This window comes from Haemaphysalis longicornis, unplaced genomic scaffold (assembly GCF_048455015.1).
Source record: "Haemaphysalis longicornis isolate Haplotype H1 unplaced genomic scaffold, Haemaphysalis longicornis Haplotype H1 scaffold_1, whole genome shotgun sequence".
Classification (NCBI taxonomy): Eukaryota; Metazoa; Arthropoda; class Arachnida; order Ixodida; family Ixodidae; genus Haemaphysalis; species Haemaphysalis longicornis.
In genome coordinates this window covers 341623695-341649705 of record NW_027526203.1, presented here as the reverse complement: position 1 = coordinate 341649705, position 26011 = coordinate 341623695, and the positions used below count along the sequence as shown (strand labels likewise).

The window sequence follows — 26011 nt, the reverse complement described above, 5'->3', positions numbered from 1 at the left end:
CTCAAGTCTAAACTTCAGATATTCAGAGTTGATACATGGAGAAGCATAGAAACAAAAAATACCTTAGTGGAAAGGGAGCATCTCCCCCAGCACAGTTTCACGAAGCCTTTAGGTTCGGTAGGTACGAGACGCCGACAGGGGGCGAAGTTCGCGTGTCAAAAACTTGCCGTTCTTGTTGGCTGCCTTCGCCCATCCTCTCCAGCCGCGTCAGTGGCTGATCGTCGCTCAGGCCAGTTTTTCGTCGACGCTTCGGCATTGCACATTCCAGGTTCTTTGTAGACGGCTTCGGAGTTTCGTCGGCTGGTCGGTACCCGTCACTTTTCTGTGTCAGCTTCGAGCTCCCGGACTGCCGGCTCGCGGTGTCCTCGTCCTTTTCTTCGTGTGCTCGGTCCTTGGCAGCGTTTTCGTCTAGGGCAGAGGCGCTCACCGAGAAAGTTGCACCGTCGTGTTTTCGTTGTTTCCTCGGGTTCCTAGGTAATTCTATCACTACCGCCTGCCGCGCTTTCAGGGGACGGATTTACAGTGCTCGAGACGCCATTCAATTTGCCTTCCTGAAGTCCAGTCGTAGCAGCTGCAGGCGCTGCCACCACTTCCGCCCCGTCTTCGTCCATGACATGAGGGCTGACCTCCGGATCTTCGGCCCACTCAGTGACGTTTGCATGCGTCGGTGCACAATCCTTCGCCAAGTGCCCGAAGGGGTCGCACCTGAAAGCGCGGCGTACGACAGTATCTACGGATATGCCCCCTCCAGCGACACCGCAGGCATGGTGGTGCCTGGCCAGGAACGGCCAAAACTGAACCCCCGTAAAACGAACATGTGCGGCAAGTTGTCCGGGGTGAGGTCATCACGCAAAGTTATGCGAACGAGTGACGTCGTCGACTGTGCAGCCTCGAAACCTGACGCCCCCTACGAGTCCTGTCGCACATTTATCACGTCACCAAAGTCCTCAAACACTCTGCACACGTCAGAGTCTGCGACGTTAAACGGCACCCAGTGTAACTTGATGGTTACATCTTGCTTAAGGGTTCGATAACGGCGCAAAAACGCCCATCACTTGCAATCCCATGGCACCCACAAGCTGCTGCCGCACCTCTGATGTCCGAAGCTTAATCAGCCAGACGTGTCCCTTTTTCAAGGGGCCAATACCGACAATATCCTGAAGCACGCCCAACTGAATGAACGGCGTGCGGAAGTCTTCTATCCGAAGGTCGTCCACCCAGGTGGCATGCCTTCATTGAAGGTCGCATGCCTTCATTGAGCCCTCCGAAGGGAGACTGTAGCCCGAAGTCACACCGGTCATCCGGTCACCGCAGCCGGACATAGCCGCTGAAGCGTCTTGCTTAAAGATTCACACAACCGCTTCGCTCGGAAGCCGGAAGGGGACTTCTATAAGTGTGCTATCTATGCGCGATGCCAACAGAGAACAAAAATGGCTGTTGTTATTGTTCTTTTCTTCGTGGCACATACGTAATTGGGCATTGGCCAAGAATCGGGAGATTTGAGGGGTGATGTCCCGCTTCACAAATTTCACAAAACTATGAATCGTAAACGTAAAAGCTGTAGACTGGTGCATGCCACGTGACACCTGAACGTGATGGCATGTGAGTAGGACAAGTGCACACCAGCTACGCTGAACCCTGATTCTGAACCCTGAACCCTGAACCCTGAAGCCGAGGCAATGGATGAAAGCCTCCCGAAGTGCTAACACCTCAGCGGTTTAGGCACCGGTAGCGGGAACGATCTTGAAACGCTTGGCCACTAATAATCTACACGTCTGAGAGAATGCGACAAACGCCGCTCCCGCCGACAAGTCAGAAAAAGAGCCATCCGTATAAATGTGTACGCCGGGGATCCTGGCCATTGCCACTTGTTCCGTCGGCAGAATTTCAAATGGGCACAGCAATTTATCTGGAGGGTGTACCGACTACGGGTCGTAACGCCGTTGTACTTCAGCCGCCTTCAACTCAAGGCTTCCATACACAATATCCCGCCGGAGTTCGCACAAGTGAAACTGGAATCGGAGGGCGTCTAGCTGTCCACAGATGGGCAGTGTGCCAGTGAGAACATCCAAGGCTTCCGTCCGCACCGTACGAACGGCCCCGGACATGGCCAACAATGGTACTAGCTGCAGAGATTTCAATTTTGCCCTTAAGTATGGAGAAGGCGAATCTGGCCACCACGCAGGTGAGGCGTATGTTATGATTAGCAATTGATTAAGCAGCTGTTTAAACTTTGAATTTGGAATCCTGCAATGCATGTGAAGAAACCGTAATACTTTTTAAGTTGTAATTTCAATTTTTGTTCTAAGGTAATTCGCATTTGGCATCCATGTGAGCCAGGGATCGAATATCACCCCTAACAGAGCTCTGCATCCCGGTAACCCGCTGTAGACTGACCCCATCCAAGCGAATGGTCGGCAGCCTGCGAGCCATGCTTACCCGTCCGTTAGGGAGAAGGGAGAACACTTCCCCAGATTGAGTGGAACCTTAACACTTGCCGCCCATTTTCTCAGTATTGGCAGGGCCGAATTCACTAACTCTTCTATTTCTCTGCGCTGATTAGCCGAAACCACAAGCACAGTGTCATCAGCATAAGCTTGTACGTAAACGCCGGGAGGGAACTGGGTCTCTAGGAGCCCATGTATAACTACATTCCATAGTAATGGACTCAGAGGCGATCCCTGCGGACTTCCAATAGAAGCCGACGTTGTAACATCCACTGCCCGGGTACGATACACCACTTGCCTGCCTGGCAGAAAAGATTTAAGCAGTAAATACAAATTCCTAGGGCAGGAATGGCGACGGAAAAAAATTTAGAACTGTAGGATGCCACACGGAATCAAATGCACATTGAAAGTCTAACGAAATTAAAACCGAATGTAGCTAATTTTTATGACGCTCCTGGAGAGCCAATCTTAAATTATAAAGTGCCAATGTTGTGCTTTTTAGGTGAGTGAATCCGAATTGGGAGGGGTGAACTAAATTATTACTAGCAAGAAGGAAGTAGAGACGAGAGTACAGGAGGCGCTCTAAAACCTTTCCAAAAACTGAATTCATACAGATTGGACGGTACGATAACGGATTGTCTGGCGGTCGACCAGGCTTAGAAAAGAATAACACACGGCCACTCTTCCACACTGCCGGAAAGTGCCCCAAGCGCAGCGTAGCATTAAAAACGAACATGACGGATGCGCCCGATAGAACGACCGCACCAGGGTAAGGCAAGGCGAGTCTCCCCTCAAAAGACGAACCGAGCCGGAGGCCTACGATGGCTTATGGAGCTCGTGAGATCAAGCTCGGGACAGCCGCTCCCTTGTACCTAGTGTACATTCGACCAACTGTGGAGTAAAACGTACTTCCTCGACTTCGCCTGCGTCCGAGCTCTCGTCTTTGGCACCTTCCGGTGAGTCTATTGGACCCACAGCGGCGTACACGCGACGCCACGTAGTGGATTGCGGGCCTTATGCTCGTGTTCTGGCTGACTAGTCCGGTGATACAGCCCATTATAGCCGCGAACCCCACAATACATACATACGTACATACATACATTCACACATACAAACATACATACGCACATACATACATACATACGTACGTACGTACGTACGTACGTACATACATACATACATACATACATACATACATACATACATACATACATACATACATACATACGTACGTACATACATACAAAATGACATGCCCGATACCATCGCCTCCTGTATTTTTACAATGCCAAACGCATTAGCCCGAACCGGCTGACCAAGCCCTCTCCTTCTACTCCGGCGACTCTCCCCCAATCGGTAGCCTTCCCAGCGCTTTAGTCATCTGACCGGTTCATCTCGGGTGACGCGTGGTGGAAAGCGGGAACGTTGGCGAAACGTGCTCCGCCGCGGCTCTGAGTTTTCTAACGCTGGCGAGAGCGCCATTACCTGGCAATCTCAAACATTGGTTGCCTTGGCAACCAGGCACAAGCCTCTCTCGAATTCGGTTACGGTTGGGTGATCCCGGTTCAGATCGGGGCCCTACCTTACGACATGTGGGCACTGGAGGCTTACCACTCACTCCCATAGGGAAGCGCGCGATGCGTTTGGCATTGTAAAAATACAGGAGGCGAAGCCGATACACCTGGCTGCCTGGTTCATGAACGCCCAGCCGAAACTTCTGAGCCTAGATACTTCAAATTTCGGGAGCACATTTCTGTCATGTGGTTGGAGATTACTGAGGCTGGATTTTTGGAAATCCCCCGCGCCCAAATGCAGGCAAATCATGCATATGGGTCGCTTCCGTTTGGCGTTCGTGCAGGCATACTATAAAGTCTCGGTCGATGTCGGTCAGCCGACGGGACGTAGTAACACGTTCCAGAATTATGATTCCGTTGAAATTACTCATAGCCAGCTTGCTGAGTTGTGTCCGCAACCGCCACAGGCAACAGCAGCACCGTGCGGCATGTTAAACCAACGCCGGAACTGCCATTACAGCACGAACTACGGCAGCGTCTCGCTGTGTGGTAAGGGGGACGTATCGCTCGGTGCGCGTTGGTAATTGTCATTGGGGATGACTCGTTTTCTTCTTGCTCAGTCGACGGCATGGCAGAGCCCTGTGTTTTCGACGCAGTTTCGTTAGACTGTTTGAATAAAGGCACCACGGAAAATGAAATGATTGAAAAACATTCAAGTAGCGCCCGCGCACGGCTATCGCGCAATACCGGAATATCTATATGCCCCAGGACAACTTTAGCACTAGTACATCCCTGAGCTTCAAGAGGACTGATCGCAATAAGTCGATATCGTCAAACACGCACCCTGCTGGCGCGTAGACATGTTTCAAACGTTAAATAGGCCATCAAGACAGAATACGAGTTCGAGCAATTAAAAAGGCGGCTTTGTCCCGATGGCAACGTTCGAAGCTTCATCGCAAATTTCAAACATATTAAGGAAAACATATGAGGCAATGGTGATCCCCCAGGCACTTTCCGGTAGCTTCTTTATGACGTCACAGAATCTGGTTTGTGTGACTGGGGGCCGCCAACCTTCGCCACCTCCAAAGGATATGACCTGGCGACTGTAGTGGGGCCTCTCGCTTCGTCTGATCGTATCACTTGAATGCTAACGTGCAGTTGACACACTGATAACTGCGTTTCAGTGCTAGCCCGTATTACGTCGCTTATGCCGATATTACGTTCCTGTAGCGTGGAATTTGGAAACCTTTTAATGTTTTAATGGCCCCACATTACTTCTGAATTGGCACTGCTGAGCCTAAACCACGCGCCAGCTACACCCCCCTATACAGAGGCCTTTGTCGAACTCAGCACCGAGACTACGCCACCATTCACGTGTCAGTCTCTAACCCGCGTTTTTTTTTTTTTTTCTTGCAAACTTTTAGGTGCCACACCCGGAGCCCTGGAGAGCTGGTTCTGCTCGCGTACGCATATTCCAACCGTCCAGCTTCTGTCCGTGCAAGGTAAGATACGATCGGTTTGAACAGCTCGCCTGGTGAAAATCAGCTGGGGGAAATAAGTAGGAATCGCCATTGCCTTTTGGACAAGCGGTGCACTGCATAGGCATAACATCTGACTGCACTCGCAACTCCCGGAAGTCAATATAAGTGCTAAAGGAAGACGTCCTGCCAAATTCGTCCACACCATGCCTTACTTGGTAAGCGTTGAATGTCGACGGAGGAGGAGGAGGAATAAACATCTCTAAATCAGTCAGCCCTGGGGAAGAGTCCTCATTTTCCAGGACCCCTTGAGTCCGTCCGGCCTCTTGGGCTCTCTGTACCAGCCAAAGCTAGTTAGGCTGAGTGTCGCACGAGCGCCATTGATCTGTTCTTTTTTAATTAAAGAAGAGAGAGAAACCATTTCTTGAGCAGGAAGACCCTAAGGCAAGTGGGGGAAGGAAGTGTAAGAGGCAGTGGGTGTTGTGCGCGGCCTGGGACATCTTGGTGTCCATTGGTATCCTGGAGGGGAGTCTGGCCGTGGTCCCAATGGCAAGACAGGACAAGACGTGCGAGCTCGGGATGGGGGAAAGTAGATTAAGCAGCTCTATATTGCTCGCGCTAGACCGCTCTCTATAAAGTAATGTGCAAAGAGAGACAGCGTGGAGGGGTCCAATGTATGAAGTCGGTGTGGGAAGAAAAAGGCATTGGGAGGTGGGGTGAAGTTCCTATACCGGGGGAATTTTCGGCAGTGCCAGGTTAGGCGCTGAAAACCGGTGGCTGTTGGGAATACGCCGTAGGGACATGGAGGTGGCAGTGATGGGGTATGATGCCATTTACGGAATGTGTCTTGGATTCGGCGGCTAGGCGAGCAGTGGCAAAGAATTTCTTAATTAATGTTTCGGCTGAACTTGGGAGAGGGGGTAGAAGGCGGGAAATAAACGTGTGTACATAGTAGTGTCTTAGGGGATGAATGTGAAGTGACGCTCGCTCGTGTGCAAGGAACTGAGGCACCCTATCAAAGATACACACATATATAAATATATATATTATATATATATATATATATATATATATATATATATATATATATATATATATATATATATATATATATATATATATATATATATATATATATATATATATATATATATATATATATATATATATATATATATATATAGCGAATCAGAAATGGGAAATGAGGGGCTCGGTGAATTAAGTGAGAATAAGGGTTGGCAGTCAAGAAAACCTCGGAAAGCAAAGGGGGGAATGCGGTAGGTCATAGAAACAGATGAATTTTTTTTTGAGTCAGAAAGAAAGTGGTGAAAAAATGCCCGCAGGGTGGGATCCGAACCCACGACCTCCAGAATACCGGTCTGGTGCGATGACCACTACGCTACCGGCGGGGCTGTTTCCCCACCACGTTCTCGGGTATTTATGTTGAGGTATTTTTTGTTTCCTGCACTTGGGGGTGGTAGCCAGCGCCAAGCGCTGGCTACCACCCCCAAGTGCGCTGGCTACCGCGACGCACTGCACGGAATTGATTCAGTTCAAACCACTTCGTTAAAAAAAGAACTAACCGCTGTTGCCAACAGTTCGCTCACTGGTAAGAAAAAGAAAAAAAGAAAAAAGGCACTACATCTGGCGGAATGAGTAAAAAGAAGGTTGGCAACATTGAGTCTGGAGTAGGGTGGCTATTTCACGACGCCAGCGAAGACACTGCGGTGCTTTTGTCGTTGCATGATTTTTATGAAGGCAGGCATCATTATTTATCTAAATATTTTGCGTGGGCACCCTGCTAACAAAAGAACAATATTAATAATAAAATTCAGGATATGTACTTACTACTTTGATAACGTGTGCTTAAAGGAGCCATGAAGAGAAAACACAAGTTTGGTTCATTCAAAAGATTGTCTCGTTAGAATCATACTGACACCACTTTTAATGTAAACTTCGCTCAAATAAGCTACATAATTAGGAAAAACGGGAATGGTCATGCGACCCACCAACTCATTTCCCGCAACAGAACCTATGATGTCACATGAGCTAAGCTCTGCGATTGGCGGAGGCTGGCAGAAGCAGACGCAAATTAGGTAGAGCTTACAAACTAGACGAACGAGTGATTTGCGCTTAAATTTAGGGCACATTCTTTACAAAGCAATAAGAATGATGGGACAAACAGTGGAAGTTACGAAAGCACATGTAAACATAGAAGTGCTGATGCGTTCTGCTGTTCGTACTGCGCACAGCATGCTTGGTTTAGCTGCACAGCACTACGGGGCTTGGGGTTGTCTCAGACGACACTGGCCGATTGACGCAAGCAACGGTGTCTTACGTGACCCCATTTGTCGAGCGAGCACTGTTTCAGGGAACGAACATTTTCTCCCAGAACAAAAACAAGCCAGGTTTAAATGCGGGCAAAAACAAACCAAACGCTTGCCACGGTATGGTGGCGCCATCTAGGTTACGGAACGTAAAGAAACGCGGGAACAAACCAACACCGCTGTACAGGGTGGAGACAACCTTTGAACGGTCCCGTGCCGCCGCAATTGGGCCAACGGGCTCAACGCGTTATTCTTTTCGTTTCCCACGAGACCTAGCAACGCGAAACAGACAATATGATTCAAACTTCTTCAGTAAACCGCGTTGCGGCGATAATTTTAGCGCGGTTTTGACACAATGACTTGCTTCGGCGGCGAGCGAGCAACCGAAAATGGCGGCGCCAGCGTATACGTGTCTCTACCATGTACGGCGGATGCGTGAATGAAGGCACTCTAGGCTGCAGAGCGGTCGGTTCCTGTGATGTCATTTGGGACCACGAAAACGCACGATTGAGCGGGAAAATCAAAATTTTAACCTAAATTGTTTAATTTCTCAGTGAATAAAGCACCGTTTGTATCCGGACAAGCGCTGGGGGCACTATAAAACACGAAATCTTTCGAATAAAACCAACTTGCATTTACTCTTCATGGCTCCTTTAAAGCGAATTCGTACGCGCTAGACGGCATGTTTTGGCGCTTTCCCTCATGGTAGCTTTCTTTGTTTTGTTTTCTTCTCTCACAAACGCAGGGTGGTTCGATCAGCATGAGCCATTATGCCCTGTGCGAGTGCCCATCTAGCGCTCAACGCTCCTGTTTGTGCACCTATTTCCTAACTCAGCTTAACCACGACGCCTCGCGATGCGTGCACATGTGTTACCTTTTACAGGACGACTATAAGCGCGTCTCAGCTGCTCACACTGAAGCAATAATGGTTACACTGACTTACTAACCCCTTTTCATTCGTTTTGAGTTTTCGAAGAAACGCACTATACTTGAATCACCTCGAATGCGCGCCGTCTTTTTGCAGGCAGCCACGGGAGAATCTACCGGCTGCACCCACGCGATTCCTGAGTCTAACGTCACTTCCGGCTGGCCGCAAAGGCCGCTCTTTCATCCAGTTTTGGTTTGGAAAAGAGCAATTCTTGATCCTCGTCTGCAATGCAGCGACGCATATTTGGGACCCCAGGTTTTGCACTAAGCACCTGTTAAAGTAATGCTTTCGGAAAGCGGTGCATTTATGGGACCGAAAATTTCGCCCCAGTTGACCCTTAACGCTCAGCCATTCCACTGGTGCTCTGAACGGTGGAATACGGGATAGGTATCACCAATGTGTGCGTCACAATGAATGCGTCTCCGTTCCACCTGACACCCGCCATTGTTCCTTCCGCTAAATTGTGGAATCTTATTACGCGTAATGCCATGACAAATGGGAAGGGTTATTTGACGCGTGACGCGGGAGATGGAATTCCTTTTGGGACAGGCACTTCCATTTGTCTACAGCAGCACACCCACTGCGGAATGAGTGGCCGTATATGGCAGCAGAGTAGCCAGTGGGACTAGTCAGACCATTTTCGAAAACAAAGCAGCCCTCAAATCACAACAAGCTAAAGGATGAGCGCTGGGCAAGTAAGACCGCGCGGCACCGGCCTGCCTTTCCGCATGTGTCGTCTACTTTAGAGCTATTTTTTTAACAGCAGAGCCGTTTAAGCTTGAGCTTGGTCCGTTGCCGTTCGAAAAAAAATAAATACAAAGAAAAATACCGAGCGCACATGAGCATGCGACTCGTGAGGAGCGCCCGGCGACGTCCAGGCTTGCACCTGGGCTTGCGCCGCGTGCGGAGCTCGCAAAGCAAATACAAAGAAGACACCGCGCGCAAGTGAGCGTGCGCTTCGTGTGGAGTGCCCGGCGTCATCCAGCTCGACCTTCGAGAACAGTCTACCCAGCGTTCGTGGCGTGATCTCTCGCGTGCCTTTTGTGCGTTCGCGCCTGAAGTGGGGAGCACAGAACTCGCGCGAAAGACGCCGAGGTCGCGGAGCCGGTTGCCGCCGGTTCTACCGCGTGCTAACGCGGTCCACTTTAGGAGAGATCGTTTTGATCGTTTTGCGTGCGCACAAAACCATCCGGGCCTGCCAGTCATGGAGAACTTTCGGAGGCAAGTTCGTAAATCCATGTGAGGTGCAACAGCCGGGTCTCCAACGAAGGGAGAGGGGCCGCCAGCTCTGCTGTCTCTCCAGCCTTGCACCACCAGTGCGAGCTGCGCCAATTTTTTTTCTTGACCTATTTAAAACCGAAAATTTTGGTCTGTCTGTCTGTCTGTCTGTCTGTCTGTCTGTCTGTCTGTCTGTCTGTCTGTCTGTCTGTCTGTCTGTCTGTTCGTCCGTCCGTCCGTCCGTCGATTCATCCATGCGAGCAAAAGATAAAAAAAATTCTTGAACTAAGTTTATATAGGCAAAACCTTTCCAAACCACTAAATCTGGAAACGTACTTCACACTCGCAAACATTGTTAAACAAAAAGAAAACATTAGGCATATTTGAGGCAAAACATCCAAACACAAGCGGTACTCGCAGTGTTCTTTTAATTGATAATAAATGTGTGCTTGATTTTTGCGAGAGCAAAAAAAAAAAAATTCGCGTTGAAAACAAAAAGAGCTCGCGCTTGAGCCTGGACCTCGTGGTGGCGTTCCGAGTTCAACAATAACGAAAGGTTCTAGTAGATAGCGCGCAAACGGTGGAACCCTGAAAATTGAATTGAGTTTAGCATACCTCCCAAGTGTTTATCGTTGGGGGAGTGAAACAGGAGGGAGGAAGCTGAGAAATGGGCGGGGGGAACGAAGAGAGGCATTCACGTGACAGAGGCGGCAGGACAGTATCGTCTTTCGGCGATTATTGCAGCGAAGTGAGCAGATACGCGGCCCTTTTTTTTTTTTTTTTCAAACCGAAATGCGTAGAGCTTGCAAGGTGAAGCGATACATGCAAAAGAATAAAATTCGAACCATACCATAGCAGTTTTCTCTGCTCTGTCAATTATCATTTTTTGGATTCACCCAAAACCCTCCAACTAGTTCGCTGTACGCGCCCAGAAAAACTGACTGTTTCCTTGTAGAAAGCACTTGTCGAAAAATAATGGCGCGTTTGATGCCCCAAAGTTCCACCTGTACTGTGAGGCGCACGTATATTTCGGGGCGGCGGAATAATTTAGACAACCCCAGTATTTTTAATCTGCATTGCAATGTCGATAGATGGACGTTTTGTTTTTGGTTTGTATCAGAAAAACGGCCGCCGGGGGCAGCGATCGAACCGACATACTTGTAATCAGCAGCCAATGCCTTGGCCAATAAGCCTGTCTTGGGGTCACACTATTTACATTTAGTCATTTGAAGTTTTCAGACGACATAGTCTTTCTCAGTGAGTCTGCAGAAGACCCCCAAAAAATGCTTGAAGAACTACAATCAGAAAGCGTGGCCGGCCATCAGGCTAAAAGTAAATATGAATAAATATAAAATAGTGATCAATAAACACGAATAAAGCGCCCTGTTCAGCATAACGAAACGCTAGAACAAGTAGAAGATTATAACTACCTCGGACAGGTTGTCTGTGCTGAACACAACCACGAGAAAGAAATCCGTTGCAGAATAGGTATGGGCTGGGGTGCACTCGGCAAACACTCCCAACTAATGGAAAGTAAGCTACCTCTGTCACTGAAAAGAAGAATATACATCCAATGCGTCCTGCCGGTGATGACATATGGAGCGGAAACTTGGTGCCTCACTAAAAAACTTGAAAGCAAACTTAGGTAGGCTAACGGGCCATGGAGCGAATAATGATAGGAGTAACGCATAGGGACAGGCAACGAGCATCGTGGATCAGGGAGAAAACTCTAGCAGAAGATATCATAGTTGAAATAAAGAAAAAGAAATGGACTTGGGCTGGCCACGTAGTTAGACGAAATGACTACCGGTGGACCACCAGGGTAACAGAGTGGATACCGAGAGATGAGTGCAGAAGAAGGGGAAGGCCAATTACTCGATGCAGGGACCAAATATGGAAATGCGGAGGCAAAGAATCGACTCGACCAATGCAGGTCAGGAGCGGTTGGAGGTCGATGGGAGAGGCTGTCGTCTTGCAGTGGACCTAGTAGGCTGTTGTTGATGATGATGATGTACATACAGTAGCGACCATTTAAAGCAAACGCAACAATGATGCACGTTTAGGGTGTGGGGCCTCGCCGTCGCACACTGCAGGAATCTTGCGGCATGAATTGCCTCTATACACAGGCGCATAGCGGGAGTGGAAAAGATGTTCCACATCGCCTGAAATCTGGTGTGACGCTTCGTTTCCTCAGCCTTGCACTCTGACCACGCGAACATTGATGTGCATTATCACCAACGCATTGTCGAACCGTATCGTCGAGAACGCGTAACCGGTATTTCTTTTAACAGCGCAGCTGTTCTTGGTCGAGGCTTTCATGGCACGAACAGCGGTAACGCGATAGGAGGGATGTGAAGAGGGAATAGCCTAGCGATGAGGAGAGCAAGCGCCAAGCGCATATGCAGAAAGTTAAAAGAATGCTTGAACGACACGTTAATATAGGCAAAGCTTTTCTAAACTATTGCATCTGGTGGCAACGTGTGTACCTCTCAAAATTGTTAAACAAAACGAAAACGGTAGGCGTGTTTGAGGCAAGAAATTAATACATGAGTAATTGTTTTTTAAATAAAAATACATGGCTGCTTGATGTTTGCGATCGCAAATAAAAAAAATACGCCTTGAAAAAACAACACCCGCTCGTGGCGCCACTTTGAGGCAACGTTCCAAGTTCAGAAATAAGAAAAGGTCCCAGTAAATGGCACGGGCAGTGGAACACGGGTAAAATTAATTGGCGCGAACGGGAATCGCGCCAATGAGAAGTTCTATGAAGCTTATCTAGCAATTAGGGAACACCAGGCAGCTTCGCTGTTCACATCAGAGTTCGCGACGTTAAGTCAGTGAAACTGAGCTCATTTTTTTCTCGCTGTTCTCACCGGCCCTTTCATTATTAAGCAACTGTTTCCACTGCCTTGTTACTTTAGGACAAGTTTCATCTCCGCTAGGTGTCGCCCTGCACTCATTCTTTCTACATCCCTAGTAATTTTAGGGGCCTTAATTCTTTCTAGGGCGCGCTCATGTAGGCTCCCTAATTCTTTCATCAGACCCACCAAACCCTGAGTGAGTATTACAGCTTCCACACGTACCGTACTTTTCAGTCGGTTCCGCCGTTTTTAATCGCCGACTGAACACTTCGCTTAACTTGGGCCCAGTCCTGCGCTTGCTCTGGGAGAAAGTTGTAAATCAATCTAAGCTGGGAAAGAAAGGAGTTAAATTAGTTGTAAATGAGAAAAAATCGCGCTCGTCGCTGCCTCATAAAATTCAACATATGTAAGCGTAACCGCCCTGATTGAGTTACCAAAAGCCACTTTTATTATGCGTCAAGCCACCTGTCCCCACAAAAGAAAGGCATCTAGGGTAACGGCGTTATAACAAAAGCTGCGAGAAAAAAAATGGATTGCATAAGTGGTGAAGATCACAAGATGTCAGTGGTGGATTTTCTAGCCAGCCAATCAGGCTGTAAGCTAAAAAAATCCTACCAATCTGTCCGAAATTTCACCAAAATTCCTTCTAAACAGAGATTAATTTTATCTCTTTTTTGTTTCAGTCATTATCGCGGTCGGAGAATGCATGGTGGTATAGTGCAGGAACTCTGTTCCGCTGGGATGTTACATTACGCATGACGCCAGGGGCTCGAACGGCTATAGGAGCCGAATTTCATGAATGCTGCTTATTTCGCACTTTAAGTTATGTACAGCTACTCGTAAGGATGCCTTCGGCCAGTCCAACTAATCTCAGTTCAGCTGCCGCAATAGTTTATTTCACAAAACGGTTGGAGCTGTACCGCGCATAAATGACCTACAGTATATATGCATGTATGTGCGTACGTGCACGCGCGTTTGGTCGCTTCAGTGTGTGCTAATGTACGCGCATTGCCCGTATCCACATTGTGTTGCTACAGCCTCTTGGCAAGACAAAATAAATCTCACCACTAAACACAAATGGTTTCATGGTTCTTCGAACTTTTGTATCAGGAGCTTATTGTAATATTTGGTTTCTGATCATAAAAATCACCTCCAAATGTTTTCACCTATAGGGTGCTTTCTTGTGTGGTGAAACGTTTGACGCATATAGTGCCTGCTACTGTAGCTCTCAAAGAACGATTTTTTTTTCCACTCTCGATCTTCGCCGAACGCGTTCAGATCACGCTTTAGCTCTCCAGAGACACACCTATACGCTATTCGGTGTGCGCCTTTATAAAGGGATAAAGAGCGACATCTGACGTGCTCCGTTACCTCCCACACAGCGGCGTTTGTTTTTTCCTTCCACCAGAAAAACGGCGACCGGGTAGGAGTCCCGACTTCGTGTCAAGTCAGAAACTCAGCCCCCGTTCACTTGTATTGGAAATGACTCACCCAGTGTGTTCGACACGCACGAAGGAAAACGCGAAGTTGTACACGTGGGGTGCATACAATCAAATAAACTGTGAGGGGCGGAGGGGGTCTCTTTGAAAGGTTACGCAATGATTTAGACCGCTTCAAGGTAGGCTTTGTATTTCTCCACTGTCAGAAGTGAACACGTACAGCCTCAGCTGAAACAACGGAACGGCGGCCGAGGGGTAGTAATTGGGCACGAAAAAAAAAAGTTGCAGATGACATCTACGTGTGACGCGCTAGCGTTACTCCGGCGTCGAGGGAGCGTTTTGGAACGGAGTTGCTGCATTTACCATTTATGCTTTCAAAGTACTGAAGATCAGTGACGAGAGCTAGGGTAGCCGCGATGGTTTCAATCACCGCGGCGTAGGAAACCCTGAAATCGAAAAATGAGCCTAATAACGCTATCGCGTTAAAAGAACTACGAAATAAATGCTTTCCCGTACCACCGAAGCATATTGTCAAAACACGACGATCACGCGAGTGTGACATCGTGCCAAAATCTCAACGTCCAAGAAGAAGATGAAGTAGCTGCGCGTGGCGCGCAGCCTGCTCGGTCTCTCTCTCATGGCCAACATGTAGTGTAAATACATCGCTTCACCATCACCCATGGTTCGCTTCATCAATGTCCTGCCGCCACGTTACAATATCTACGGGAGGGAAATTTTTTAACGCGATCGTGTTATTAGGCTCATTTCTCGGTTTTTCCGTGCCTGCTAGCCGTCCGCTATCAGCCGTGCTCGTCAAGCGTCCACGGAAGTTCGTCATCGGTGCTAACAGGAATCTACAACTGAGGCAGCCAGATACCAGGGTTCGCCCAAATCAGGAACGCAGAGTAGCGCCAACTACACTGTGGAAAGGAGGACGTTGCCGACAAGACGAAAATACACGCACGCGATTTAGGCAGGCACCGCGCCTGTGCAGTGCTGTTGGTCTCTGCGCACGATATTTGCTCGTCAGGCACGGTCGCCAGTCGTGCCCGCAACTTACGCCACCACCACAGCGCATCTTCAACCGACACTAATGCTGCCGCTAGGCAACACTGTGTCAACTACATAAAAAAGGGTGAAAAGGAATAATGCCTGGCTCTCTAAAACGGATTAAAACCTAAATTGAAACATGAAACGACATAAAACGTGGCCCGGCCAAGAAAGAAAAAGACCCAGTATATGGCTTTTAATTACAAGAATTTTAAAATCATTTTTTTAATTTCTTGGAGCGCTATTACTGCCGCAAGCTCTGTCCAGCAAACGATTAATCACGCCACGAGGCCAATTCCCAAAACCTAAAAATACGTCGGCATGTTCGCTCAGAAAGCAGTCAAGGAAGGAGCGTTGATAGCGCCCTACAGAGAAACGGCGCAGCCGATGACACAATTGCCAAAAATACAGAAAATATTTGAAAATTTCGCCCAAATTGTGAAACGCCGATACACGGGAAGAGCAGGAGTAAAAGAGGAAACGACAAAACTTATGTAGGGACGGATCATGAGCAGGACATTGGTCAGCCTTCCGTGCCAGAAACTTGCCCGCTCTGAAGAAAGCCAGAAAAACACAGTTATCACAACAGCGTATAGGGCAGCCTTACCTGACAATTTATGTGATTGCCGCCAGGTCCTCAAATAGGTCTTCTAATAACTCTGAATATATCAATAAGGCACCCTCCTAGCCCGAAAAGAGCCTCGGAGAAAAACATTAGCACCAGCGATGCCATGAAATATGTGCCGCACCTCCAGAGAGAAAGCGGCTGGACGCCATGATGTATTTGCAAACAATCCTGTGGCTCTCCATGAAAGCCCTCGTACTATAAAAAAAAACATATACCCAAGCCTACACAACAACTTGCGATAAACTAGGATCACATTCCTTCAAGGAAAGGTCCCAAACTATGAAAAATCAGTACATGCCGATGCCGGGACGTTCGAAAGGAAGAAGGCAACAATTGTAGCTGTGGACTGCCGTGGCACTCGCTTGAACATCGTTACACACGCTCAAAAGACCTTAGTCTCTTGGCTGTAGGCATAGTACCTGAACACTCCGGAAGGATTCTTTTATCCACAATGATTAAAGTTCACATCACATCTATACCCGGACAAAAGGGCCTGAAATAAACGACGCACCCGACGACACCCATGCAAACTGGCATACCGTGCTCCCTGTTGACCACGGCTACCCCCCCCCCAAATATTGATGACGTCTCCTCATCCTGCGCCTAGGAACACCAACGTTTCCCGTGCCACACGGATCCTCAACGCCGAAGAATCGCAAACTCAGTGCAGAATACACACCAACACATATATCCACAAGTTTATACAGGAGAACATGTTAAGGATGTTAGGTAGGAACCGTGCTACTTTGACCTTAACCGTCGTCAAGTAAGGCGAAAGACCCAGTCTCTTTAATACTGAATGATATTCTCAGCGGTGAACAATCCAAACATTGCATTTTACACTTACATCGACCCGTATACGAGGCTGTCCTGGCCAGCTCGTCTTCTCAAGATAGCGCCAGCTGAGGCTGGAGACCCTGGACTTCGGGTTCACCCTCTAGATCTACCGCGTCTTTACCCCCTTTTCCCAAACATCTACTAAATCTTACTCAATAGAGAGGTCTCTCTCTCTCTCTCTCTCTCTCTCTCTCTCTCTCTCTCTCTCTCTCTCTCTCTCTCTCTCTCTCTCTCTTTGCGTGTGTGTGTTATATAAAAGCCAAAACGTCCATTCAAGCCACGAAGCTGAAGAACAAAACTCTTAAAAAGGGGCCCTGAAAGGCATTTTGAGCACACTAAATGAACTAGCGCAATCGCTAGATTGGGTCGCCAACGTCACCTGTGCCAAGTATTACTCTTTTATGCGCAGCGGAAAGCTCACACTTTTGTTGCAAAGTTTGTCGTTTTTTTCTCACCCTTTCCTTCGTGTTTTTGGACGCCGCCATCTTCACATGTCTACATCATCGATTCCCAGATGTTCGTCATGAGCTAGACATCCTGCTATTGGGCGGCTTTTTCACGCACTTCCGGCAAAGAGATGAGTCGTCTGCTCAGCGTCGGCTCGCCGGCTGATCTGCCAGCGGAGTGCCGGAGTGCTTTGACATTTTACGACAAACGAAACAAGTGTAAACAAACGCTTAACCGTTTGTATTTAATGCAACACGGCCATAACACGACGTGGATTTTATCTTACGTGAGTACGTACCATAAAGAAAGTCCCGTGGCACTTCTTTGGTGGAATCGCAGAGAACGTCCTGAGCCGAATGCCCGGGTTTGACGCGTACATTTTATTCAACTTCAAAACAATCCAGAGATGCATTTCGAACGAAAGCAACGTCACAACATGCGTTGCAAGTCTGAACCGCGATTGACAGACGATGAGTTGCCTCCTCCTGCCCGTCGTAAATACGGCACTCACCTCACACCCGGTTTGCGGGGACGAGCAGCAAGTCACAACTCTGGCGCGCAAGCGAGAAGGCTTTTAGCCAGGCACACTGCACATACCCCATGCGAGGTTGAGTGGTACGTCGTTCGAGAAAGATAATCCAGACCATGGGAAGCACTATCCGCCCGCAGAAGTACAATGTCGCATTTCATCGCGAAACGAACGCGTCCACAACACACAGGAGGCGATGCACACACACACACACACAGCTTCGGTCGCTGCATTGGCTTAGCTGCAAGCTTCGTTCGGACAATCAGCGATGCTACGACGATACAGAGCTGCGTGAGGACGACGTGCTAACCACTTCACGTATTTAAAAACACAGGGGCAAAGAACTAGGTTCATCGGAAGCAAAAAAAATCTTTCCTCCATTATAGTGCCTGAAATATACTGGCTAGTGTGCCGAGGGCGGGCTCCAGGCGGGCGCCGGGAGCGATGTACGCGGCCGTCTGCCGCTTGGGGCGCTGCCGTGCGGGAGTGTGTAGAGTGCCTCGATGCGCTCGCCCCCGCTTAGAGTGGTGTCAGCTTTTGAAAGGGCAGGTGCCGCCTCGGCGGCCTTGGCGGCAGCGTGGCCGCCATTTTGCCTCCTCCGGCCGGGCCCCGGCGCTTGGTGCGCAAGTTGTTGCTCGCTCGATGCTCGTTCCCCGCCAGTTTTATGCGATCGTTTCCATCACCATGCCCTTGTGCTGCAGGCCGGAGGGCAAAAATTATTCTATGAATGGCTGAAAACTCTAGCATTTAGTCAGGTGATCGAAAAGAATGCTTCTTTGGACAGCGATAATTAGGCGCGACAAGCGGCATTTCACCAAAGCCTCATCCATTTGTATCGCAAGTTAACATTTATTTTTTTTGAGCGCGAAGCTATTTCATCTGCCAGAAATATTTCGCGCACCAATATTTTTTATTTTATTGAATACAAAAGCACCCGTGTGGGCAATATTTGGCGCAGCTTAAAGGGTCCCGAATATTCTGATGCATTCGAAAGTACTACCGAGGGTTTCAGAGTAGTGTCGTTGCGTGGGAAAGTTTCACCCTGGGTTCAGAACTTATATTTATTCGTGCACGCTTTCCACAACTACGTCGAAGCTTACATGCGTCTTCCGAAATGAGAACGTTTGGACACAAAACTTTACTGTTACTGTAAAAAATGTTCAGCGTTACGATGCCGGGCCGGTTACGGTCGTCTTTGTTCTTGCGAAGCAGTGCTTTTTAAATGACAAGTAAAAACAAGCCCAGACCTATTGAACAATGTTCTGCCATTCTTACAGGATAATTAAATTCTGCTCTAGTAGGAAATCACGAGTTGGCTACAATCTTTTCATAGAAATAAATCTGTAACGCCTGATATAAAGTATCGCCCCAACGACCTTATCTTTCGTCAGCTGATTATTTTTTATTCGCAAACATTTTCAGTGCGAAGGTTTAACGTATTACCCTAACAGCAGGCAAGGAACGCCCTTTATAAAATTTCGCCCCACAAACCGGATTCTTGGTCGGCTGATTGTTTTTATTCGCATAAATTTTCAGATCAAAGATTTCAAACATTACCCTAACAGCAATCAAGGTCCATTGTCGCACTCATTGAAACACTAGCTAGCTCCACAATACTGAAATTTTTACGTTGAGGTACATCTACGGCTGCTGGCAGCATGTATATAAGTGCTTTAAGCGATGGGTAGCGTGTTTGGGACAACGTTTTTACAAACGAAATAGGCAAAGGTTTAGACTTATCGAACGTCTGTTGTTTCCCGCCTGAGGAAGATGATTCGTTTTTAATATATCGAAGTCTACGTCAATCACTGACGCCTAACGCAGGCACAGGCCATTAGCTTACAAGGCATACTTCCTTCCTTTGATAAGCATTTAGGCAACAACAGCACTAAGTGCTGGCTAAGCTTCACAAAATAGAAAAGCTTGCGAACGTGCGCTTGTTACTGAACGTATCGTGCACCGGAAATGTTCGCGCGCTTCGCATGCTACCCAGCTGCGGCGGGAGGCGTAATGGCGGATGCCGTAGCAGACGACGCGGATGTCCTCACCCTCAGCGGAGCGCGCGAACATCAAGGCACCCTAGGAGTGTGCGCGTTCATCCGGCCCGAGCAGATCGCGCGGTTACCTCCGAGCTGCGTAGCAGACGGCAGCGGCATAACTTTCCATTCCCGCTTGCGACGAAAGCGAGCGAAAGCGACGGGAATTCTATCGCGCAACCAAAATTTGTCCCGACCATTCGATAAAAACGATCGTCGCGCGACAAAGCGACGGAATTCTTGCCGCTCTCACTCGCTTTCGTCGCAAGTGCGAACGGGCCTTTATGCGCAATCTCCGCCCCACATAAAACAAGCTCTTGCTTGTCGCCTGAGCATACGGTTGATATCTGACTACGTTACACTATGCTTGCCAGTGTATTTAAACGATGTCACTAGGTTTGAAACGTACGCGCTCGGCGTGCAGCTTTGTAAACGCAAGCGGTTTCACATACGCACGCTATTTTGCTGCTAATAGAGTTTTAGTACAGCGTTTGTGGCCTTTGCATACGCTAAACGCTAAATTTTTGCGTCCCGCTACGTGACACCGCGATGGGAGTTTTAGTAGAGCGTCTCATCAGTTTTGCGTAGCGACACTAATGCATACGGCGCCATCTGTCAAATGTTTTCCGAAATGTCTCGCCGGCTGATCTGCTAGCGGAGTGCCGGAGTGTTTCGACATTTTACGACTATCCAAACAAGTGCAAACAAACGCTTTCCCGTCAGTGTTGAATGCAACACATGGGTGCAGCTTGTCAGAACACGGGTTCTCGCTGATCGAGTGCAGCGTTGGTTTGCTCTTCGCCTTCACGTTCATCGCCGCTGATAAAGCGATCCGATCCGGCGCGTTTTGTGCACGGGTTTTGTGTCGGTTGAAAATGTCTTTTTTCACATGCCGCCGGTAGTAGGAATTACAACCACCGCAAAATAACACCCGGCACCAGCGGGGCCACATCTGAGACCGCGCTTTTTGGATAAACAGTGCGCGGTGCACCAAAGGGAACGAGCGCACGATTCTCCCCACGCGGCTGCGAGTTCGCCGCCGATACCAACTGCAGCCCTGCAGCTACGTACACCGCGAAAGGGCAAGGCCAGGCCGCACACATGCGGCCAGGTCATTCGTTCGCTTTTCCAGCCTGTGTCCATGGTGTCTACAGAGATGAAAAAGCCGAAAGAGCTGGCCCGTAGCAGACGGCAGTCTGTGGGAGCGCAATAGCGGAAGTACGTCACCGCTGAGGAGCGGAGCATCATGGGAGGGGAGGCCAACAGCGAAGAAACAGTTGAAAGGAGGAGGAAATACGGCGCGACGATAATTCGCGGTTTTTGATTTACGATTTCTCAGCTAATACTCATCGCTTTAACAAAATTCTTGCAGGAGGAGATTGCTAATACATTGCTTTATTTGGTTACATGTACATCCATGCATCGGCGGAAGGCATTTCAGGACCCCTTTAAAACACCGACACCCTCACCTTCTTGCTCAAACTGACCGGCACACTGCAGTCGGAACTTCTCACGCCCATATCTTAAAGGAGTACTGACACGTAATTTCAAAGCTGAGATAACTATGTAAAACGCTTCCTTTTTATCAGGAGATATCTCCCAGCAAGTTTCAACAGCAACCGTTCAGCGAAACATATTTAAAATCCATTTTAATCTTCGCCCGCACGAGAAAGCCCAGAGCGGGCCGACGTGACATCATCTGCTACGTGCCCCAAACTGCCGACGTCGGGGCTCCCGTGACGAAGCCGACGCGCTGGCTGTGGTTGGCGCGCGCTGCTCGGGCGTGTGTACACGTCATGGTTTTGGGACTGACGTCATGCTGCCCGGGCCTGTGGGGACGGCGAAAACCTCGGCCGGTCTGGGCGCGCGCGTGCGCTCGCTCGCGCGCGCTTCCAGAGAGGCAGCGATACGGCAAGAATGGTGACGTCATGTTATACATGCTGTCATGGCGGCCGCTCGGCGTTTTTCAGTCGAAACCGAAACTGGCACGAATAAACGACGCCGTAAATAAATGTTTACGCTGCGCTCGACCGTCTAATCTGTCATTCTATGATTAGTGGGCTGGTAGGCACGCATAGCAGCGAAAAAAACGTAACATAAAAATTTCGTGTCAGTACTCCTTTAATGTGCACAGTCGTACGGGGCCTCTTAGTTTCCTGTGCCTCTGTGATGAAAAATCGTTGCACCTAGTCTAACTCCCGTCACTAAACTATAGTGCTTGGAAAGTGTTAATTGTAAATGCAGGAACTTCAAGACAAAACGCCCCGCCACGCCGAAGGAACGCTATCGCACTTACATCTTAAGAGCTAACCGTAGATGTCACCTGCAACTTTTTTTGTTCCTTTTGGGGTAGGTGGCCGTAATGTGTGGCGCGTAAGGCGTTAAAAATACCAAAAAAACGCCGAACACTCGTGAGCGCGTGCCTCGCGGCGACATCCCCGGCTAGCGCAGTAGCAGTAGTAAACGTTTATTGGAGCAAAGGGGAAAGGGGAAAGGGTGGTGGTGAAGCGTCCCTAGTCCAGGATGCCTCTCGACCGGGCCGACTCAATGGCCCGAGAAACCAAGGCCCTCTGCCGGGCCGGGTCCGGGCTGGTCAGCTCAGTCTCCCACTGCTCCGGGGTGGGGAAGGGGGGTGGGTTAGGGGAGTGGGGACAGGAGTATACGAGGTGGAATGTGGTGAGTGGGGTGTCGCAGTGTTGGCATTGACGGGGGTAGATAGTGGGTGCGATCTGGTGGAGGATGACGTGGTTGTAAAAGGTACCGGTCTGAAGGCGACGATAGATTATGGCTTGCTGGTTGGTTAGGGAGTGGTGTGGAGGGGGGTAGACTCGGCGGGTAAGGGTGTAGTGGTACAGAAGGGCATTGTACGTGTTATCAAGAGGAATTTGGAGGAGGTCGTCGTTCGTGCGGGGTGATGGGATCACTTGACCATCGGTGGAGAATGCCCGGAAGTGCAGAGCTCGGGCGGCGGCGTGGGCCGCTTCATTCCCCGGAAGGCCGGAGTGTCCGGGAGTCCAGACGATCGTAATGGTGGTCTCGTCAGGTAGACGCTGGAGGAGTGGAATGGCCTGGGGTGGGGCTAGACCTGCCTGGTAGAGGCGGCATGCCTGCTGTGAGTCGGAGACTACAGTGATGTGCGGATGCTTGGCATGGGTGGTGGCTGCGAAGGCGATTGCCAGAGCTTCTGCCGTCTGTATTTTGTTGGTGTGCGTGGTGACAGCCGTGGAGATTCGGCCAGCGTGATTTAGGGTGACCAAAGTTGTGCGTCGAGCGCAGGAGTCATAGGCGACGTCAGTGTAACGGGCCTGGGGGTCATCCGCTAGCTTCTTCATGAGATAGCGGACCCGCGCTTTCCGACGGCCTCTGTTGAAGGTGGGATGCATATGTCGTGGTATGGGGGAAACGTGGATACGGTGCTTGATGGTAGTTGGGAGGCGTTGTGGTCAGTCTTGATTTAGCGGTGCAGGGTAGCCGAGCGTGCGGAGAACGGAATGGCCAGTTGGCGTTAAGCTGAGGCGTTGAAGTTGGGAGTTTCGCTGAGCCTCCACAAGCTCGCCAAGGACGTTGTGTATGCCCAGCTTGAGCAGTTTGTCCGTAGAGGTGTAAATGGGGAGGCCAAGAGCCGTTTTGTATGCTTTACGAATGAGGGCTTCAATTTTAGCGGTTTCTTGTGGTCGAAGATTGAGGTACGGTGTGGCATAGGTGATTTTGCTGATCAGGAGAGCTTGGACCAGACGACAAATTTCCCATTCAGTGAGGCCGTGATATCGGCTGCGGATTCTGCGGATAAGATGGGTTAGGCGAGTAATGGATGTCTGAAGTTGCGGAATGAGCGCTGTACCCGTGCCGTCCCGATGGAAGGGGACGCCGAGGACGCGGAGGGTGGTCACGGAGGGGATAAGTTCGCCTTGAATCGACACTTCAGGATCAGGTGTGAGAGGAGGAGGGCGGCCACGTGATCGGGCCCGCAGGATGAGAAGGGCTGATTTGGCAGGTTCACAGGTCAGGCCCCTGGGACGAAGGTAGTTGACGGTGGTGTCTACAGCTTTTTGGAGGGCGTCTTGCTGTTCTCCACTGGAACCAGAGGTAGTCCAGAAAGTAATGTCGTCGGCGTATATGGCATGTTGAAGGTTGGGTATTTTGTTCAGAAGAGTAGGTAGTTCAAGTAATGCGATATTGAAAAGTAGGGGGGATATTACAGATCCTTGCGGTGTCCCTTTAGGGGGTGTTCTGATGATGGCCGAGGTTAGACTTCTTAGCTTGATAGTAGCCGTGCGCTCTCGGAGAAACGCTGCAACGTAGTTGAAGGTGCGATACCCGCAGTGGGTGGCGTTGAGGTTGTCTAGAATCGCTTGGTGAGTAACGTTGTCAAATGCGCCTTTTGCGTCCAGCGCAAGGATGGTGCGAGGCGTGGTGCGGCTGAGATGGTCTAGCACCTGCTCCTTAAGTTGTAAAAGAATGTCCTGCGTTGACAGTTTGGCGCGAAAACCAAACGTTGTCAGTGGGTATAAATGCTTTTCTTCGAGGTAGTCGGTGAGGCGGTGATGTACAAGTCGCTCGAACAGTTTGCCAATGCTTGAGGTAAGGGCGATCGGACGTAGTGATGTTAGCGAAACAGGTTTGTGGGGTTTTGGGATTAAATTAATTTCCGAATGCCGCCACTGCTCTGGAAGAGTGCCCTTCGTCCAGTGAGTGTTGAACAGTTGCAAGAGGGAGTCGAGGTCAAGGATGTCGAGGTTACGAAGGAGGCGGTTTGTAATACGATCTTTGCCAGGTGTGGTGTTACGTTTCAGATTAGTTAATATGGTCTGTAATTCTTCCATGGTGAACGGGGCGTCGAGTGCAGGGTTGGGATTGCCGGTGTAAGTCTGGGTGGGGGGAGAGGGGTAGGTTGCGGGCGCGCCGAAGAGGTTCGTCTGAGCTGCATGGAGCAAATCTCTCGGGTGAAGAGAGCTGTTTCGAATAAGCCTCTGTATTTGGTGGTTACTTTGGGTACGGGAGGTGGTGCTGTCAAGTAGGTGGCGAAGTAGGTGCCAGGTACGTTTAGAGCTTAGCGTGCCTTTGAGTTGGTCGCATAGCGAGAACCAGTTCTGCCGATGAAGCGTGTAGGCATATTCCTTCGCTTGGATAGAGAGGAGGGCAATGCGTTTCTTGAGTGTTTTATTGTGGCGCTGATGTTTCCAGCGTTTAGTGATGTTGCGGCGCGCCTCCCAGATATGTAGCAGGTGGCCGTCGACTGCTGGGTGATCGTCGGTAAGTGTCACTTCGTGAGTGTAGCGCTTGAATTTTTGTTCCAGTGCCTCCGTCCAGGCATTGAGATCATCCATAATGGGGGGAAGGGCCTTGGCGTCCTTTCTGAAGGAGGGCCAGTCTGTTAGTTTTGCAGTACCTCTGCTGAGCGGTTTCTTGTGCACTGGTAGCTGTATGGTGATGATATAATGATCGCTGCCGAGGGTTTCCGAGTGGCAGGTCCATTCGGTATGAGGGCAATTCCGGGACCATGTGAGGTCCGGAATGGTGTCACGAGTGACACTGTTGCCGATTCTAGTGGGCATAGAAAGGTCATTTTGTAACACAAGGTCGTGGTTGTGTGTGGCTCGGATTAAGGCTGCACCTTTTTTTGTGGCCCGTGGGTAACCCCAAGCAGGGTGAGGGGCGTTGAAGTCCCCTAGGACGAGGAGGGGATCACGTTGCGAGATTCGAGTGGCAGCGTGGAGAAGTTCCTCGATCGCGTGGAAGTTCTGTCTGGGAGGGCTATATATGTTTAGGATGTACGTGCTCGGGTGGAGTGGTTGACGGGGCAGCAGTTCGACAAACGTGTTGGGGATGTCCTGATCGAGCTAATGCGCCTGGGCAGGAAGGGAGTTGGCACCAGTACTGCCGTCCGATGAAGGGTGTCTTGCGTGTAGGTTTGGTATCCAGGAAGAGTAGGGTGAGGAGTGTCTGTTTCTTGCAGCGCTAGGACATCGGAGTGAGAGCGCAGTTGCTTCATCAAAAAAAAAAAAAAATTAAATGGATGGCGATAACCCGAAGAGCGCCTCGCGTTGCCGAGCAACGAACGCCACAGCTGGCGCAACTCCTGCTCCGCATAACCTCGACGCGAGTCCAGGAGCTGCCCGCATGCTTCGTACACGTATGCGCGCCGCCGCTGCGCTCCAGCTGTCAAGCGCTACCACGCATGTAATGCTTGGCATGAGGAACACGACGATATTGATGCATATGGCGATGGCTACTACTAGCAAAGTGCAAAGCGACGACGGAACATTTAAATA

At 49.6% G+C, this 26011-nt stretch overlaps 1 protein-coding gene across 1 annotated transcript in view; it reads left to right on the top strand.

The window, feature by feature from the left end:
• Ash2 (Set1/Ash2 histone methyltransferase complex subunit ash2) overlaps nt 1-26011 on the top strand; it is a 143529-nt gene that overhangs the window by 17116 nt on the left and 100402 nt on the right. Inside the window, exon 3 of the mRNA XM_077684677.1 lies at nt 5386-5463. Within this exon, the coding sequence (XP_077540803.1) occupies nt 5386-5463 (78 nt within the window). The remainder of the gene's footprint in view (nt 1-5385; nt 5464-26011) is intronic.